At 41.0% G+C, this 17,251-nt stretch overlaps 1 protein-coding gene across 4 annotated transcripts in view; it reads left to right on the top strand.

The window, feature by feature from the left end:
- The window catches only part of esyt2b (extended synaptotagmin-like protein 2b), a 223,357-nt gene that overhangs the window by 201,578 nt on the left and 4,528 nt on the right, over positions 1–17,251 (top strand). For all 4 annotated transcript variants that reach the window (XM_043690689.1, XM_043690690.1, XM_043690691.1 and 1 more), the window contains 7 exons: positions 439–525; positions 1,452–1,601; positions 6,923–7,314; positions 8,262–8,360; positions 8,913–9,044; positions 13,754–13,859; positions 16,012–16,058. In XM_043690689.1, coding sequence (XP_043546624.1) covers positions 439–525; positions 1,452–1,601; positions 6,923–7,314; positions 8,262–8,360; positions 8,913–9,044; positions 13,754–13,859; positions 16,012–16,058 — 1,013 coding nt within the window. The remainder of the gene's footprint in view (positions 1–438; positions 526–1,451; positions 1,602–6,922; positions 7,315–8,261; positions 8,361–8,912; positions 9,045–13,753; positions 13,860–16,011; positions 16,059–17,251) is intronic.

Below are 17,251 nucleotides of genomic sequence, written 5' to 3' on the forward strand. Positions count from 1 at the left end.
CTCTCTCTCTCTCTCTCTCTCTCTCTCTCTCTCTCTCTCCCTCTCTCTCTTGCGCGCTCCCGCTCTCTCCCGCTGCCTGTTTGAAGAAGATATTTGCCACCACTGTGACAACACCCCTCTGCAAGAGAAAAAGGACAGAACACAGTATCATCACACAAGACACAAACAGATTATGTTCACTTCTATATAACATAAAGTCATGAATACCTCAAAAAAAGACATGCTCTAACTAAATCTTAATCCTTATTTTTATAAAAGGTCTGAGTTCATTGATAACAGCATCCTATAATTTGTTGCTGTTTTAAGGTGACCTATGCCCAGTTTTGTTTTATAGAATTGGTTCACATTGTTTTTAATAGCAGACTATTAAAAAAATTGTTTTCCATCAGTAGAACGCTGGCTTGTTTATCACATTTTCTTGGCTGTCACCTTGCGCAGATCCGATATCGGACCACTGAGCCTGTCTGGGAAGAATCGTTTATTTTCCGTATTCATAATCCATTGACTGTGGACCTGGATATTGAGGTAAGGTGTTTAAAAGGCTTTTATTGTATTGTATTACCTTTTATGCTAGTCAGTTATTGGGACCAATTCATTGAGCACTTCGGTTGAAGTTTGCAGCAGAAACCAAAGGCGCAGCTTTCTAGATTTATGTAGCTTACTCATTCAAGTTGAAACGTAGAAAAACTAATATGATTTTATCAAACATCAAGTTGCTGTTTGAATCAAATTCATGAGATAATTTAAATCAGAATTTTGAATTGGATGCGTTAATACTAATATATATGATCAAAGACAATGAGCTGACTTGTAAACAAATTAAAGCATGGGAAATGGGGTTTGTTTTAATGCGAAGCATCAGAATAAGAAACTTTTATACCCAAATGAATGACTACTACTTTGACAAATGATATTTGATAATTCTGGCTAGTATTTGGAGATATCAGTACACTGTCCCTGAAAGAAGACTCGAAATTGTTTTGCAGGAGAGACTTTAATGATACCCACCTTCTTCCTGGAGGTGAATTCATTGGTGGGATGATTAAGCAAGACGATGTGGGATTAAGCTTGCACCAGGTTTTCCTGATCAAGACAGGAAGGCTCGTGGACAGTTCTCCCTTAAGTGGGCAATTAATGCCAACTTGAGGGCCTCACGCTGGTATTCAGCCTCTGGTGGGCAGGATCTTGCTATGCAGGGAGCACGACATGCAAGCCCTGACTGTGGAACTCAGCACCAAGAAGCTGATCCCAGTCTCACCATCTCTCCAGGGGTCTCTCTGAATTTTTGAGAGGCAACAACCACTCTGGTAGTGTGGGATTCTGATGGGATTCATTTGCGGTGTTGGCCTCCAGCCTCCAATAAAAATCATGGTATAGTTTTGTCCTTTCTATTAAATGGTCTGCTGGTTGATGCTTTGAAAATTCACTATTGTGTTGTTTGTTTTCTCCAGGCTAAGGATGACCATCACCAGTGCTCGCTAGGTTCATTTAACCTACCTCTTAAAAAATTGCTGGAGGCTGAAGACCTAACAATGGACCAACGATTCCAGTTAAACAATTCAGGTCCTAGCAGCACTCTCAAGATGAAGATCATGCTTCGAGTATGTGTGAACAATGTCTTTGTGTCTCTTGAAAAAAAAGCCACCTGCCATTTTCTCCAATTTAGGATAGTATTTAAAAATAGTGGTCAGTGCCAACTAAAATGAAATTGCTTACCTGGAACAGGCATGTTTCTGTTATTTAACTACAAAACTTGGCTGACATAAGAAGATCCCTGCTTGTGTTGATTCCTTGAACAAACGAGTTAATTTGGCAATGCTGAAATATTTTGATGTCCGCCCTTCCTTCTGATTTTCAGCCAGTCTGTTGATTTTGAAGTCTCTTCTCCTTATACCTACTTGCTGGACTGCAGGAAGATCAAATCATGAGCTAATAGCTTTAGTTATTAGGAATATTGTCTTCTTGTCCAGTACACGGTAATAAAATATCAAATATTCAGTTGAATCCTCCAGTTTTCGCTACTGATTTTAACTTAATAAAAGGCCCTATAAGGTATAGATTGTGGGTGACTAAGGTGACTCATTTACCCAAATTATGTCCCAAGTAGGGATGTTGACTTGCCTTACACTTGAGGAAAACAAAATGGATGCATCAGTGTCACCATTCGATCTAAAATCTAATCTTCAGATTGCAACTTGATAATAGTTCATTTTTGATCTTTGTGAAAGGTCTGAATGTGATTTTTAAAGTAAGTAATGTATGTTGTCATCCATGAAAAACATTTCTGCCATAGTAGGTCATAGTCCATATTACTTTGAGGAGGTGGTTCTGCAGTGCAGCCAGGAGGTGGGAGTGAAATAATCAGCTGTTGCTGAAGTGCAACTTCAGGGAATCTCAGAATTCCATAAATACCATTTAAAAATGTGTGTACTGTGTTAAATGTAGGAAAGCTGTCACTGCATGTGTGCTAGTAACACTCAAGTTTTGGGAAAGCACAATTTCTATCCATACATTAATATCTGTGTCATGTCCCATTTGCTTTATCTCCATTATTTTTGGCTGGGCTAATATTATTCTTCAGCTAGATGATAAATCAAATGAAATGAGCGATACAGGCTATTGTTACTCCAAGAATGTGAACTTCAGCTTCTGCGTGTTTTATCTATTTGAATGGTAGTATCCATGCATGTAGACTTTTGTGTTTGTAGGAGCTTGTGTAAGGTGTTGCAGTCAAGCAGTTATACTTGTTGCAATTTATCTCCTTTGGAATGTTCTCAAGAAAAGTTAACTTTGTGTTAATAGCAATACTAAAGCTAATCTCAAAAATGTAACCATGGTATAGTTTTATTTCTTTGATTTTCTGTTTGCTTGGTGCTTTGGACATTGACTGACTAGGGACAGGCAATAAATGGTGGCCAGCCAGCAACACTACATCCTATAAATGAATAAAAAAAATGTTTGCTTCCTCTCATCTAGCGAGATCCATCTCTGGTTTCTTGCCATTTAACCTGCCTCTTAAACATTTGTTCAAAGCTAAAGATCTAACAATGAAACCGCAGTTCAAATTAAACATATAACTGCAAACAATCGAGTTGACCCCAGATTCTGTTCCCATGCTGTATGACTATGACTCAATAATTAACATATACTACTTGGTGGCAAATAGTGGATTTTTAAGGCAGTTTACATCTAAATTTTCTTGTCAGGCTTTTGTTTTCCCCCCAGTTGATGACAAGTACTGGAATGAAGTACTGCATAAATCAGCAAGAATTAGGAGTATAGGGCTAGGAGTAGACTATTCAGTCCCTTGAGAATGTTCCACCATTGACAAGATCATGTGGTTTAACTCCATCTAAACATGCCTTTGGCTCAAAACCTTCACACTTATGCTTAACAAAAATTTATCGATCTCATATTTAACAGCTGATCCAGTGTCCTCTGCTGTTTGTGGGAGAAAGTATGAAGATCCACTGCCTTAATTCTCAGACAATCTCAGATTAACATATTTAATAGTCCCCACTGGCATGGTTGCATGGGGAGTGTTAAATTGCTTGAGTGGCCTTCCTGCTGTCAGCTCCTACCCTGCTCTTGGTTTTACAGTGGATGTTATTCTCACCCTATTTGATACCCTTAAGTGGCCAATTACTGACACAATTTTGAGGCTGGTCAGAGAAGGTCATGATTGGAGGTAACTGACAGGCCACCCTGTTCAGGCCTCTGGTGAGAAAAGGAAAATGGCTGCTTTATAAGTGTGGATGTTTGTGTTTTATATTCAACCTTAAACTTTAAATCAATTTTGGACTCAGTTCGTATTATCTACTGATCAAAGTAGGTATGAGTACATTGGCTTAAACGTTCCAGAATTTATTAAGTTAGATGCAATAAGTACAAAGTTGTAATATTTCACAAAGGCATCATTATGTGGTCCTTGCACTCTGGAACACTGACTCATCAGTCCCCACTTGCTTGTCTTTTGCTGTGTTCAGTCCGCCATGGGCAATCTTCTGTCTTCTTTTCCAAACAAATTATGTCTAAGAATCCTTCCCTTCTGTTAAAATCATAAGACCATAAGAAATAGGAGTGGAAGTAAGGCCATTCGGCCCATCGAGTCCACTCCACCATTCAGTCATGGCTGATGGGGCACTTCAACGCCACTTACCCACCCTCTCCCCATGTCCCTTAATTCTTTGCGAGATTAAGAATGTATCAATCTCTGTCTTGAAGACATTTAACATCCCAGCCTTCACTGCGCTCCAAGGCAGTGAATTCCACAGTCCCACCACTCTCTGGCTGAAGAAATGTCTCCTCGTTTCCATCGTTTCAAGCCATTTCAAGCTATTTCAATCCATGAACTCCACAGCAGATCACAATTTGTATGACCTTTATTCCAACATGGAGTTTCAGTTGAAACACAAAAATCGAAATTGTTGGAGAAACCCAGCAGGTCTGGCAGCATCTGTGGAGACAAAATAAAGCTAATGTTTCAAGCCTAATAACCCTTCTTCAGAACCCTGTCTGTAATTTTTGTCTTTATTACAGTGTTACAGCTGGCTGTTTGTATCTAAAATTGTTAACTTTAACAAGTATCCACCCTTGAAAGATGTGGCCTAGATATGTTTCTTTCTAAGTACAAGTAGCATAAACAACTCGACAGCCATATATTGACATCTTTTAAGGAGTTTTAACAAATCTCACTTTGCAGTCAAAACTTACCCAACAGAAACAGTAGTGTTATTACACCAATGACCATAACAGCTAGCTGTGAAAATAGGAGCCCTGACAGCCTTTCTCAAAGGCCCTTTTCCTAAATCGTGTTCTCCCTTCCCACCTCCCTACTGGAATGTTTTCCTTCTCTACTGACCTCCCTGTTAAGGCTCCAGTTCTAGCTGCTCAAGTCTCTCCTAGGTCTCACTTTCTTAGAGTCATAGAGATGTACAGCATGAAAACAGACCCTTCGGTCCAGCCTGTCCATGCCCACCAGATATCCCAACCCAATCTAGTCCCACCTGCCAGCACCTGGCCCATATCCCTCCAAACCCTTCCTATTCATATACCCATCCAAATGCCTCTTAAATGTTGCAATTGTATCAGCCTCCACCACTTCCTCAGGCAGCTCTTTCCATACCTGTACCATCCTCTGTGAAAAAGTTGCCCCGTAGGCCTCTTTTATATCTTTCCCCTCTCACTCTAAACTTCTAGTTCTGGACTCCCCGACCCCAGGGAAAGACTTTGTCTATTTACCCTATCCATGCGCCTCAAAATTTTGTAAACCTCTAAAAGGTGAACCCCTCAGCCACCAACGTTCCAGGGAAAACAGCCCCAGCCTGTTCAGCCTCTCCCTGTAGCTCAAATCCTCCAACCCTTGCAACATCCTTGTAAATCTTTTCTGAACCCTTTCAAGTTTCACAGCATCTTTCCAATAGGAAGGAGACCAGAACTGCACGCAATATTCCAACAGTGGCCTAACCAATGTCCTGTAAAGCCACAACATGACCTCCCAACCTCTGTACTCCATACTCTGACCAATAAAAGAAAGAATACCAAACGCTACCTTCACTATTCTTATCTACCTGCAACTCCACTTTTAAGGAGCTATGAACCTGCACTCCAAGGTCTCTTTGTTCAGCAACAATCCCTAGGACCTTACCATAAAGTGTATAAGTCCTGCTAAGATTTTCTTTCCCAAAATGCAGCACCTCGCATTTATATGAGTTAAACTCCATCTACCACTTCTCAGCCCATTGGCCCATCTGGTCAAGTTCCTGTTGTAATCTGATGTAGCGGGTTTATCCACACACTGAATCAGAAAATTGTCTTGTACGCACTTAACAAATTCCTCTCCATCTAAACACTGACCTCCCTGTTAAGGCTCCTGTTCTATCTGCTCAAGTCTCTCCTAGGTCTCACTTTCTTAGAGTCATAGAGATGTATAGCATGGAAACAGACCCTTCGGTCCAGCCTGTCCATGCCGACCAGATATCCCAACCCAATCTATTCCCACCTGCCAGCACCTGGCCCGTATTCCTCCAAACCCTTCCTATTCATATACCCATCCAAATGCCTCTTAAATGTTGGAATTGTACCAGCCTCTACCACTTCCTCTGGCAGCTCATTCCATTCCCGTACCACCCTCTGTGTGAAAATGTTGCCCCTTAGGTCTCTTTTATATCTTTTCCCCTCTCACCCTAAACCTGTTCTGGATTTCCCAACCCCAGGGAAAAGACTTTGTCTATTTACCCTAACCACGCCCATCATAATTGTGTCAACCTCTATAAGGTCAGACGCTCCAGGGAAAACAGCCCCAGCCTGTTCAGCCTCTCCCTATAGCTCAAATCCTCCAACCCTGGCAACATCCTTGTAAATCTTTTCTGAACCCTTTCAAGTTTCACAACATCCTTCTGATAGGAAGGAGACCAGAACTGCACGCAATATTCCAAGGTTGTGGACACCACTTCTAGTACCTACAGTGAATATTGCTGTCAGTTTGACTGGCAGGTCTCTGAGGCCAGACCTCTGCCTACCTAAGGGGTATAGAGCTCCTTTTCAACCAATTAATGCAATAGGTAAGGGGTAACCGGGAAACCCAGTCTCCTGTTAAAGACTGCCCAACATTTCCTTTAAAAATATTATTATGACGAAAACAAAACAACCAAAGTTTAAAATGGTCACTTGCTTTCCTTGAGAATACTCAAAGAGGAAAATGAAGATTGGTATCTCTTGTTTGTCTGCAATCCTTTATGCAGGATCGTAGAGGTCTAACGTGTTGAATAGGACTAAATATTAATTAAAATGGACTTCGGCTTTCTTCATCTGCCACTAACTTAAAAAAAAAATCATTTTCTATCTTTACATTTCAGCACCATATTCTTGTGTTACTTCATAAAGCTTGGAGTTATTTTCACTCTCTTTCTCCTCTTTACAGATCCTTGGTCTTGAAAAACGAGACAAGACTCCAAATGGTTCATCAGCTCAGTTAAAGAAGCAACCATCTCATAGCAAAGATAATCGGAAGCCAGCATCCAAAGTGCCACTGGTCCCACCCTCAGAGTCAAGCAAGCCCTCCCCCACTGCTCCTGCTGTTGACAGCATCAAAAAGCCTGAGAAGATGGACAGGCTGGAGAACTACAGCACTGCTTCCCTCAGCCCACAGAGGCCTGCCAATCTTCAACAAACTGCGTCAGCTAATGCTAGCTCCAGCCAAACAGGCTCTCCATCTCATCTTTCTGCTAAAGAACCAACTCCAAGTATTGCCTCCGATGTATCTTTACCCTTTGCCACGCAGGAGTTACACCAGAGACTGCGTCAACTCCAAAAGTACAGTCCCACTGCCTTTTACACTGGTTGGCCGGGAGGAGTTGTTTCATAACTTAAAACTGATCTTAAGGAATGGGAATGTAAAATCATTTGATTTTTTTTGCTGAAAAATATTTTGTCTTACACAGAAGTTTTCTTTACTTCTCTCTTTGAACAAGACAAAAATTTACTTTTCATTCTGTCTCATCTGCTGCTGAAAGTTATTCATATTACCTTTAGTTGTCAGGCCCACCTGGCTGGTCTTCCTTCTTCTACCCTCTGTAAATTTGGTACCAAAACTTTGCTGTCTGTCTCTTAACTCATAACAAGTCTCATGTTGCTGTCTTCCTTGTACTCACTGACCTATGTTGGTTCCTGGTCAAGCCAAGTCCTGAATATAAAATTATCACCCTCATTTTCCAATCCCTCCATAGTCTTGCCCCTTTATGTCCTCTAGTCCCAAAGTCCTTTTGACAGATCTGTAGTCTTTCTAATTCTGGACTCTAGTGCATTCCCAATTTTAATTACTCCATGTGTCTTCAATTGTCCAGGCTCTAAACTCTGGAATTTTCTCTTTCCACTTCTCCACTTGTCTACCACTTCAGCAATAGCGGGCATTAACTAGGAACATAACTCTTGCAACTGTACCTTTATGAAGAAACAGCCTTGGCAGTGGGAGAGAGCTGTTTTCTTTTGCGTAACTTTGGAACAGAGAAAAGGGTGCCACCTACTCCATTCAACACATTTGATTTGACAAAAACAGATTTTTTAAAAAAACAAAAGCCCTCATGAAGTTTAAGGGTTTTGTTTTTGGAAAATTAAGCTGTTTAGTTTAAAATATGTAGAATGCTCTGCAGTCTATTGCGATTTGATCACTTATTTTGCATGGGTTAAATTTGGTGTGATTCATCAGTATTGCATGAGAATTGGTCTCATTAGTAAATCTTTGTACTTTTTGTGTGTTGCAGTGGGACAACTCTTGGTCAGTCACCATTGGGTCAGATTCAGCTAACTCTTCGACACAGTTCCCAAAGAAACAAACTTATTGTCATTGTACATGCTTGCCGGTAGGTAATGCAACAGTCTAATGAATTGGTATGACTGCACAAATATGAATAAGGTTTGTAATGTGAAGGAGGAAATACAATAGCTAGGAAGTATTCCGAAAACGACTTCTCTAATTTGGTACATGAAGTTAGAATAATAATTCTTCACGTTCTTGAGTCAGATTTATGGTAGTTGCTCACTGAGATGAGGTCAACAAAGCAGCTGATTCTTGATGTGATTCTTAATAGACCAAGCTGAAGGAGTTGGCTAACCCAATCTTTTATGGTGTTCAGGAAAAAAATGGTTGGAATATTTGATTGGCAAAGGTTGTGTGGATGGTAAAGCTGGGCATGTATTGACTGAAGGAGCAATCTTGATAATCTGCAGGTTTGTATAGTTTGTGGGTAATAATGAACCCTGTGTTTGTATCACTTCTCACTCCAAGCAACAGAAGATTGTATGTCTTCACAGATTGTGAAGATCGTGGTTGTTATTGTTATCTTTCTAAATTGCTGAGTGCTTGTACCCAAAGTTTGAATTGACTATGTCTTACATTAATTTTTCTTCTGCAGTAATTTAATAGCTTTTTCTGAAGATGGCTCCGATCCATATGTTCGATTGTATTTATTGCCTGATAAAAGAAGATCGGGAAGGAGAAAAACATCTGTGCTGAAGAGACAGTTAAATCCAGTCTATGATGAAACGTGAGTAGAGGAGTATTTGCATTTATTTTAAAATATTCCTGTTTAAATTATTAATCAATCAAACTGAAGATTCACTATTTGTAATGAAATTATTACTATAACAGTTACAACATTTATTATACTTGCTAGAAAGTAATGAAACATACCAATGTAGTAGCTGGTTATATCTGGTAGTTTTGGAATGTTACTTCCTGTAGAAATCCATTGTCTTTGTGAGATTCCAAACATGTTCTTCTAGAAAGGCGTCTTGTATTAACAGTGATGATGTCCCTGCCTCTGCCACTGGTTTTGGTTCATGTTCCACCAAGGCGTGAATGAATAAGTTGACAAAAATATATTCACAGATTCTCCTTTTGAAGGTCCATTTATATGCACTGTTGTAGATGGCAGTTTTGGGAATGTCTGCAGAGCTTCTTTGTAACATGTATATAATGAAATGCAAGATGCAACAAAGCAGATATTATGAGCTGTCTCAACCTCCAACACCAGTTTCAGATTTAGGGCCGAAACAATTGAAGATACGGTGGAGCAATTAAAATTGGGGTGCACAAGAGGTGAGAATTGGGAGGAGTGCAAAAATCTCGAAGGACTATGGGGCTGGAAGACATTAACAGTGTAGGGATGAGGCCATGGACCAATTGGAAAGCAAGGATGATAATTTTATATTCTTGCCCAACATCAAGCATTTCATATTTTAGGCCTACTCCCAGCCTGTCAATTCTCAAATTAGAGTATTTGCTGAGTAGTATGGTGTAAGCATTTGCCTCGATCATTGTCACTTGTGCAGTACGGATGGATATTTCACGGAAGTGTTTTTATTTCCTTAGAAGTTTAGCTTTGTTATATAAATCTGATAAATTCTTACTATTTATAAGTGCATCTCATGAAATAATAACAAAGTGCTTTTGAAGCTCAGCAGATCTTGCAGTATTTGCAGAGTCTGGTCCAACATAACTTTGGAACTACCAGTTTGTTCTGACTTTGACCAATTCCATCCTCCTGATACCAGCAGCTGTATCTTCATCATAGATGTGCAATTCCTCTATGCATACATCCATCTACCAACAGGACTGTCTGAGGGCTCACTGCTTCTTCCTTGAAAGGAGGCCTGAACAGTTCTATACATTGCCGTCCTCCTCGGCCTGACTGAATACATTCCCATTTTAACGACAGGTTCCAAAATTGAGTCATTTTGGACTCAAAGAATGTAGCACTAGCTCAGGCCCTAACTCTGTTTCTGTCACCAGATGCTGAGTTTTTCCAGTACTTGCCTGTATTCCAGACCTTCTGCATCTGCAGGTCTTACAATTTTGTTTAAGTGCACCAGAGGTTGCGAATCCTATCCGATCAAATGGATCGGTTGGAATGACAGTTGGAGGCACTGAGGAATTTACAAGAGCAAGGGGGTGTGGTGGAAGGCAGTTGTATGAAGGTAAAAAGGTCGCAGATACAGTCACATAGATGCGTTAACTCCAGGAAAGGTAAGAGAGGTAGGTAGGTAGTGCAGGAGTCTTCTGTGGCTATCCGCATTTCAAACAAGATTAGATTACTTACAGTGTGGAAACAGGCCCTTTGGCCTAACAAGTCCACACCAGCCCTCCGAAAAGCAACCCACCCAGATCCATTTCCCTACATTTACCCCTTCACCTAACACTACGGGCAATTTAGCATGGCCACTTCACCTAACCTGCTCACTTTTGGACTGTGGGAGGAAAACAGAGTACCTGAAGGAAATCCACATAGACACTGGGAGAATGTGCAAACTCCACAGAGACTGAGGCGGGAATTGAACCTGGGTCTCTGGCACTGTGAAGCAGCAGTGCTAACCACTGTGCCACCGTGCCGCCCCTTAGTATGCTGTTTCGGAAAATGTAGGAGGTGATGGGTTCTCAGGAGAATGTAGCACGAACAGCCAAGTTTCTGGTATTGAGACTGGCTCTAATGTAACGAGGGGTACGTCGGGTTCCAATAGATCGATTGTCTTAGAAGACTCTCTAGTCTGAGGCACAGAAAGACTTTTCTGTGGCCAGCAGCAAAAAAATCAGAATGGTGTGTTGCCTCCCTGCTGCCAGGATCAAGGATGTCTCAGAGAGGGTCCAGAATGTTCTCAAAGGGGGAGAGGGGCCAGCAAGAGGTCATTGTCTACTTTGGAACCAATGACATAGGAAGGGAAAAGGATTAGATTCTGAAGGGAGACTATAGAGAGTTAGACTATATGAGGATAAGAGGTATAGTTAGTAAGTTTGCAGATGACACCAAAATTGGAGGTGTAATGGACAGTGAAGAAGGTTACCTCACATTATAACGGGTCCTTGATCAGGTGGGCCCAATGGACTGAAAAGTGGCAGATGGAGTTTAATTTAAGTAAATGCGAGGTGCTACATTTTGGAAAGGCAAATTAGGGCAGGACTTGCACACTGAATAGTAATGTCCTAGGGAGTGTTGCTGAACAAAGAGACCTTGGAGTGCAAGTTAATATCTCCTTGAAAGTGGAGTCGCAGGTGAATATGATAGTGAAGAAGGTGTTTGGTATGCTTTCCTTTATTGGCCAGAGTATTGAGTACAGGAGTTGGGAGATCAGACTTTGTTTAGGCCACTTTTGGAATATAGCATGCAATTCTGGTCTCCTTCCTAATGGAGGTGTTGTGGGGAAAATCACCAGCCTCTGAGTCAGAGTCGGGGTTCAATGACAGAGTTTATTGCACAAGGAAATACTGGAGCTCCAGGGAGAGAAAGACACCAACAGCACAGTGGCCAGCTGCAATTATTCTCTCAGCCCTGACCACATGTCAAGATACTTTCCTAAGTTTTGCGATATAATAGGTCAGTGATGAGGTTATTGTCTCTGTAGCATTGTTTGTTGTAAACATTGCAGGTCATAATTTCGATGAAGTCATTATCAGTTCCAGAGCAGCCTTTGTTAATTTCCACATGGTCTTTGGCAGTTTCAGTGTCGACATTGTCAGTTTCAATGTCTGCGCGGAAGTCTGTTGCTGTAGTAATGGGCACTAATCACTCTTCCTGAGAAGGACAATTATTACAGCCCTGACTATTAGCACTTTGTATTAAATCCGTGTCAAACGGTTAGCATTTTTATCAAAGGTGTTGGTTGGACCCATACACTTCAGGCAGTGTATGCTACTCATGTGTATTCTCTCCCCCACCCGCCTTAAACTAATTAGCTAGGTTGTGAGTGCATTGTGTTGGCATTCTGGTGGCCCCAGGCAGTATCTGTGTTTACTGTGCTGTCTCTCTCCATATTGTGGTCCGGTGGCCATCTTGTGTCAAGTGGCCAACATATGGCTCAGTGGCCATCTTATGTGTCAGTGTGCCTAGTGTCACCCTGCCCCATGCCATCTCCCACTTCAGAAGGATGTTGTGAAACTTGAAAGGGTTCAGCCAGGGTTGGAGGGTTTGTACTATAGGGAGAGGTTGAATAGGCTGGGGCTGTTTTCCCTGGTCAGAGGCTGAAGGGTGACCTTATAGAGGTTTTTAAAATCATGAGGGATATCTATTCTAACAATAGAGCTAGTTAATCTTATAGTGGCTTTAATTAGCCTACGCTGAGAATACAGGGAAGAAAAATATTGACCGTTATTCCCACTAGTTCTTCAGTTTAGTGGTACTTGCTGGATTATTGCAGTAACATGAATGTTGGATGAGTGAGAACAAGATCAAATTGAGTGATGATGGCTCTTCCACTGGATTTGCAGTTGTTAAAGGTGAGGTGCTAAAGGGTTGCAGGCACCTGAGTTCTGTACCAAAGGATAAGTCAAAGCCTTGAGGATAAAAATGCAGTAGAATGAATTCCTCTACTCTCAAATCCTACTTTCAGACAGGAGGGTGGCCAGATCTAAGTGGCACACCTCAATTTCACTTTTGCAACCCTGGTTTTGAATGTTTGTGCCCTAATTAATCAGGAGACAACCTCAGCACCCAGTTAGAGGTGCCAAGCATCTCCAGGAAGTGAGAATTGTCTGTCTAGTGTGAGCAGCAATGACAGAGGCAGCTGTGTTGGGTAAGCCTGGTGCTGCCTCAGCAGGGAGGCAGATAGTTCCTCAAAGAGCCGGCAGCATCGATAAGGCCAAAAGGGGCTAATAAGGAGAAATGAAAGTCCACCACTTGCACCAGCGTAAGTAGGAAGAAACCGGTGAAAAAAGTAAAGACAGATAAACTTTAATTATCCTTGTACCAAACAATTTCTGAAGAGCTAAATATCCATTTTCTTTCTGCTTCAAACACTTTTTAAAAATTTTCAAACTGCCCTGGAGATCCTGAGATGACCGCTCCTGCAGTTTTCGCATCCAGCTCTCACCAGGTCCCAAGCCAGCCCTTTGAAAAACTAGACTATCCCCCGCAAACCAAAGTTTTTGCATATTTACAAGGAAGCAGCTGAGAGCATCAGATGCTCAATATTTATTCATTCATGGATTGAGATTATGGTATAAAAGTGGAGTGTGTATTAATACAGCATATTTTATTCACTATTTCTGTCTATTAAGATTACAGTCTCTCTTTCTACTGATCACATGTGATAGAATGAAATAGTAACTCTAAAGAGTGTGGTATCTATGTCATAGTCGATCCGCTGTTTAGCGAGAGCTCCACATGACCGATCAGTGGCCTCCAGTCGATATGGATGTGCATGTTTTGCAAAAACCAATTTCATGGAAGCATAGCTGCCTAATTTTTTTTTGTTTTTTCCATAGATTTGAGTTCATTGTATCGCAAGCAGAGGTACAGAAAAGGACTCTGGATGTAGCTGTAAAGAACAGTGGTGGCTTTTTATCCAGGGACAAAGGGCTTTTGGGAAAGGCATGTATCACATTTGCATTTCTCTTGCTTCGGATAAAATTCTTCTGTTCATCATTCTCTGTATTTATGTAGTAGTTAACCATTCCAAGACACCAAACATGCATAATGTCAAATACAATGTGAAACTGAGCCACATGGGGAAATATTAGGGAAAATGACCACAACCCTGATCAAAAATGTACAGTTTGATTGGTGTCTTGTTAAAAGAACAAGGTCGAAATTTAGAGGAGGGATTCTTGAATTTAACACTTGGGTAGCTGACAGCTCAACCAGCAATGGTGGAGCAATTAAAGTAGGGAATAAAACAGAAAATACTGGAAAAACTCAGGTCTGACAGCCCATCTGTGGAGGGAGAAACAGAGGTAACGTTTTGAGTCCAATCACTCTTCAAACACATTCTTCTGAAGTGATCCTGCACTCTCCATTGAATCAGTCTTGATGGTATTGTGGAGTGGGGAGTATGCCAGGCCTTGAGGTTGTCTGCATACAGCTCCACTGCTGCTAAGGGCCCACAGTGCCTAACGTGTGCTTGGTTCTTGATTTGCTTGATTTGTTCTCAGTCCGTCCTATTTATCATGGTGACAATGCCACAGAACACAGTGTAGGGTATTCTCCATGTGAAGACATTCACTGCAGCTAACAAATGAACAGTGACAAATCGGATTGTATCCTGACACTACATTAGAATTTGTAGGCTGAGATTTAGTTGAAGAACCAGTTTAAATGGCATGTATATGTAGTTGCTGTGACAAGTCAAATATAATACATAATTTATGGCCAGTAATGTAGCCAACACATTGAAAAATTACGACAAAAGTGGAAGGAGTGTGAAACAAAGCCCTTGAGCTGTCAAACTCGTGATGAAATCAACTTTTTATATCCATTTCTGCTGTGTACTTCATCAGCCTGTGGAATTAGTAACATAACTACAGAATGTTCCAATAGATGCTAACTTCGATTTTGCTGAGGAACTGGGGGAACTCAGAGTATTTTAAGAGGTCATTCTGATCAGTTCAGCAGTCAGTAAATAGCAGTGAATTTGTCAGTGATAGAGAAAGGAAAAGTGATTACATTTTGCTGAAGTTCTACTGTTAACTACAGTTAGGACAAAATGGTCTATGAGCTTTACGGTTCTACTGAGGAGCTAGGGCTTAAGTAGCTAGGAGGTGAGCAGTTATTGGCCGCAGCATGGCTCTGGAGCTGGCATCGTGCCTGCGTTTAGATGCTGGGCTATAACATGACCAAAACAGAAGGATACAGTCTTAGAAGTCAGTTAGCTCAGCTCAGAGTGCTGGGTCTGGCAGCTGAGAGAAAGCCAAAAACAGTAGTTCTACAAATTATTTGATTATAAGCTGAACTAGTACCAGTAATTAGACACTAGTGGAGTTTTGGGAAAGGGATTGAACCACCAGGAGAACAGCAATCATTCAGACAGTCCATAACCGAATGAGGGAGTTTCCTGGGTAGACCATCGCAAGTGAAGAAATAGAATCTCTTGTGAAAGATATGACTTTTGATGTGCAGGGCTACCTGTTTGAACACCGCATGATTTGTTACCCATATTTACCTCCTGTTAATTCTGGACATTAGAGTAGAAATTATAATTATTATTTTCTAACCTTATACAGTAAAGGTTTTTTTGTTTTCTTCAAAGCTGGAATCTTGCGGCTTTATTCTCTAGGATTTCAACTTTTCCTTATTTACACAAGGAAGTTACGGAATCTAACCAGATTATTACATAAATGGGCAGTCTGGCTTCAGATCGTGCTAAACCCAATAATTGGCATGCGCTTTTGTCGGAACATTTAATTTTTAAAATTATGCCTGATATAGCATGTTTTTCACTCTTTAATTATATATCTTTAAGATGAAAGGGAGAATCTCAAAATATACAGTGATTGATACAGTGTATCAGTCAACAATTGAATAAGAAAGTTGGTATAACAGTTCATATCTGTACTGTAAATTGCACTGAGTAAATTTGGGGAGGAGATTCCGATTTTTGATTAGCAGTGTGTTGAAAGGTTATAAATAGTGGTCAGGTGTTGAGGCTGGGATGAGATCAGCTATGATTGTTTGCTTATTCCTGCTCCTATTTTTTTTAATTGTCATGTTTTATACCGCTCTATATGTATAATTTCTTTTGTTATAGCTCCTAATGGAAATGACAGAAGAGGTAATTAAAGGCTCTACGCAGTGGTAAGTACCAAAATGTTGACTAAAAGCTGAAGAATAAACCTGGGTTGGAAATGCTGCATACTTCTGGCTGCAGCAAATATTTTGGCTTCTGACCAATTCTCTCATTTATATTGAATATCATCAAGGCAATTTGGAGACAGGCAGGAAAGTGGATTCTGAGATAGAATTGGAGATATTAGGCAAGATGACCAAACATTTGGTTAGAGTATGGTTTTACAGCACGAAGGAGGCAAAGTGGGGTGATGGAGAGAATTGCATATCACGAGACCTGTGGATGAAGCTATGTTCACCAATGGTGAACTGAAACATAGGGAATGGGAGAAGGAGTGCAAGATATTGGAGGCAGTGGGTCTGTGGATTTGAGGGCAGGTATTGAAGTGTTCGAGGGTGTTTGGAATATGAGGAAAGGAATTTAAGCATAAAGACAGGAATTTTAAATATGCAAAGCTATTTGGGTATGGGAGTCAATTGAAGTGAAGGACTTGGCAATCTAGGAAACACGATAACATTTTGGATGATTGAAAGGGAATAAGAGATCTGCAAGTGGTGTACCTGTATTCGAACATGAATGGAGTAGGTCATAGAGCTGTAGAGCCATACAGCATGGAAACAGACCCTTCGGTTCAACCAGTTCCACACTGACCATGTTCCCAAACTAAACTAGTCCCACATGCCTGCATTTGGCCCATATCCCTCAAACCTTTTTTATTCATGTTCTTATCAAAATGTCTTTTAAACATTGTAACTGTACCTCTATCCACTACTTTCTCTCTTTCAAAAGCAGAGATGTACTACTAAGACTTTATAAAGCTCTGGTTAGGCCCCATTTGGAGTACTGTGTCCAGTTTTGGTCCCCACACCTCAGGAAGGACATACTGGCACTGGAACGTGTCCAGCGGAGATTCACACGGATGATCCCTGGAATGACAGGTCTAACATATGAGGAACGGCTGAGGATACTGGGATTGTATTCGTTGGAGTTTAGAAGATTAAGGGGAGACTTAATAGAGACGTACAAAATAATACATGGCTTGGAAAAGGTGGATGCTAGGAAATTGTTTCAGTTAAACGAGGAGACTAGGACCCGTGGACACAGCCTTAGAATTAGAGGGGGTCATTTCAGAACAGAAATGCGGAGGCATTTCTTCAGCCAGAGAGTGGTGGGCCTGTGGAATTCATTGCCACGGAGTGCA

The sequence above is a fragment of the Chiloscyllium plagiosum genome, chromosome 5, assembly GCF_004010195.1.
Source record: "Chiloscyllium plagiosum isolate BGI_BamShark_2017 chromosome 5, ASM401019v2, whole genome shotgun sequence".
Classification (NCBI taxonomy): Eukaryota; Metazoa; Chordata; class Chondrichthyes; order Orectolobiformes; family Hemiscylliidae; genus Chiloscyllium; species Chiloscyllium plagiosum.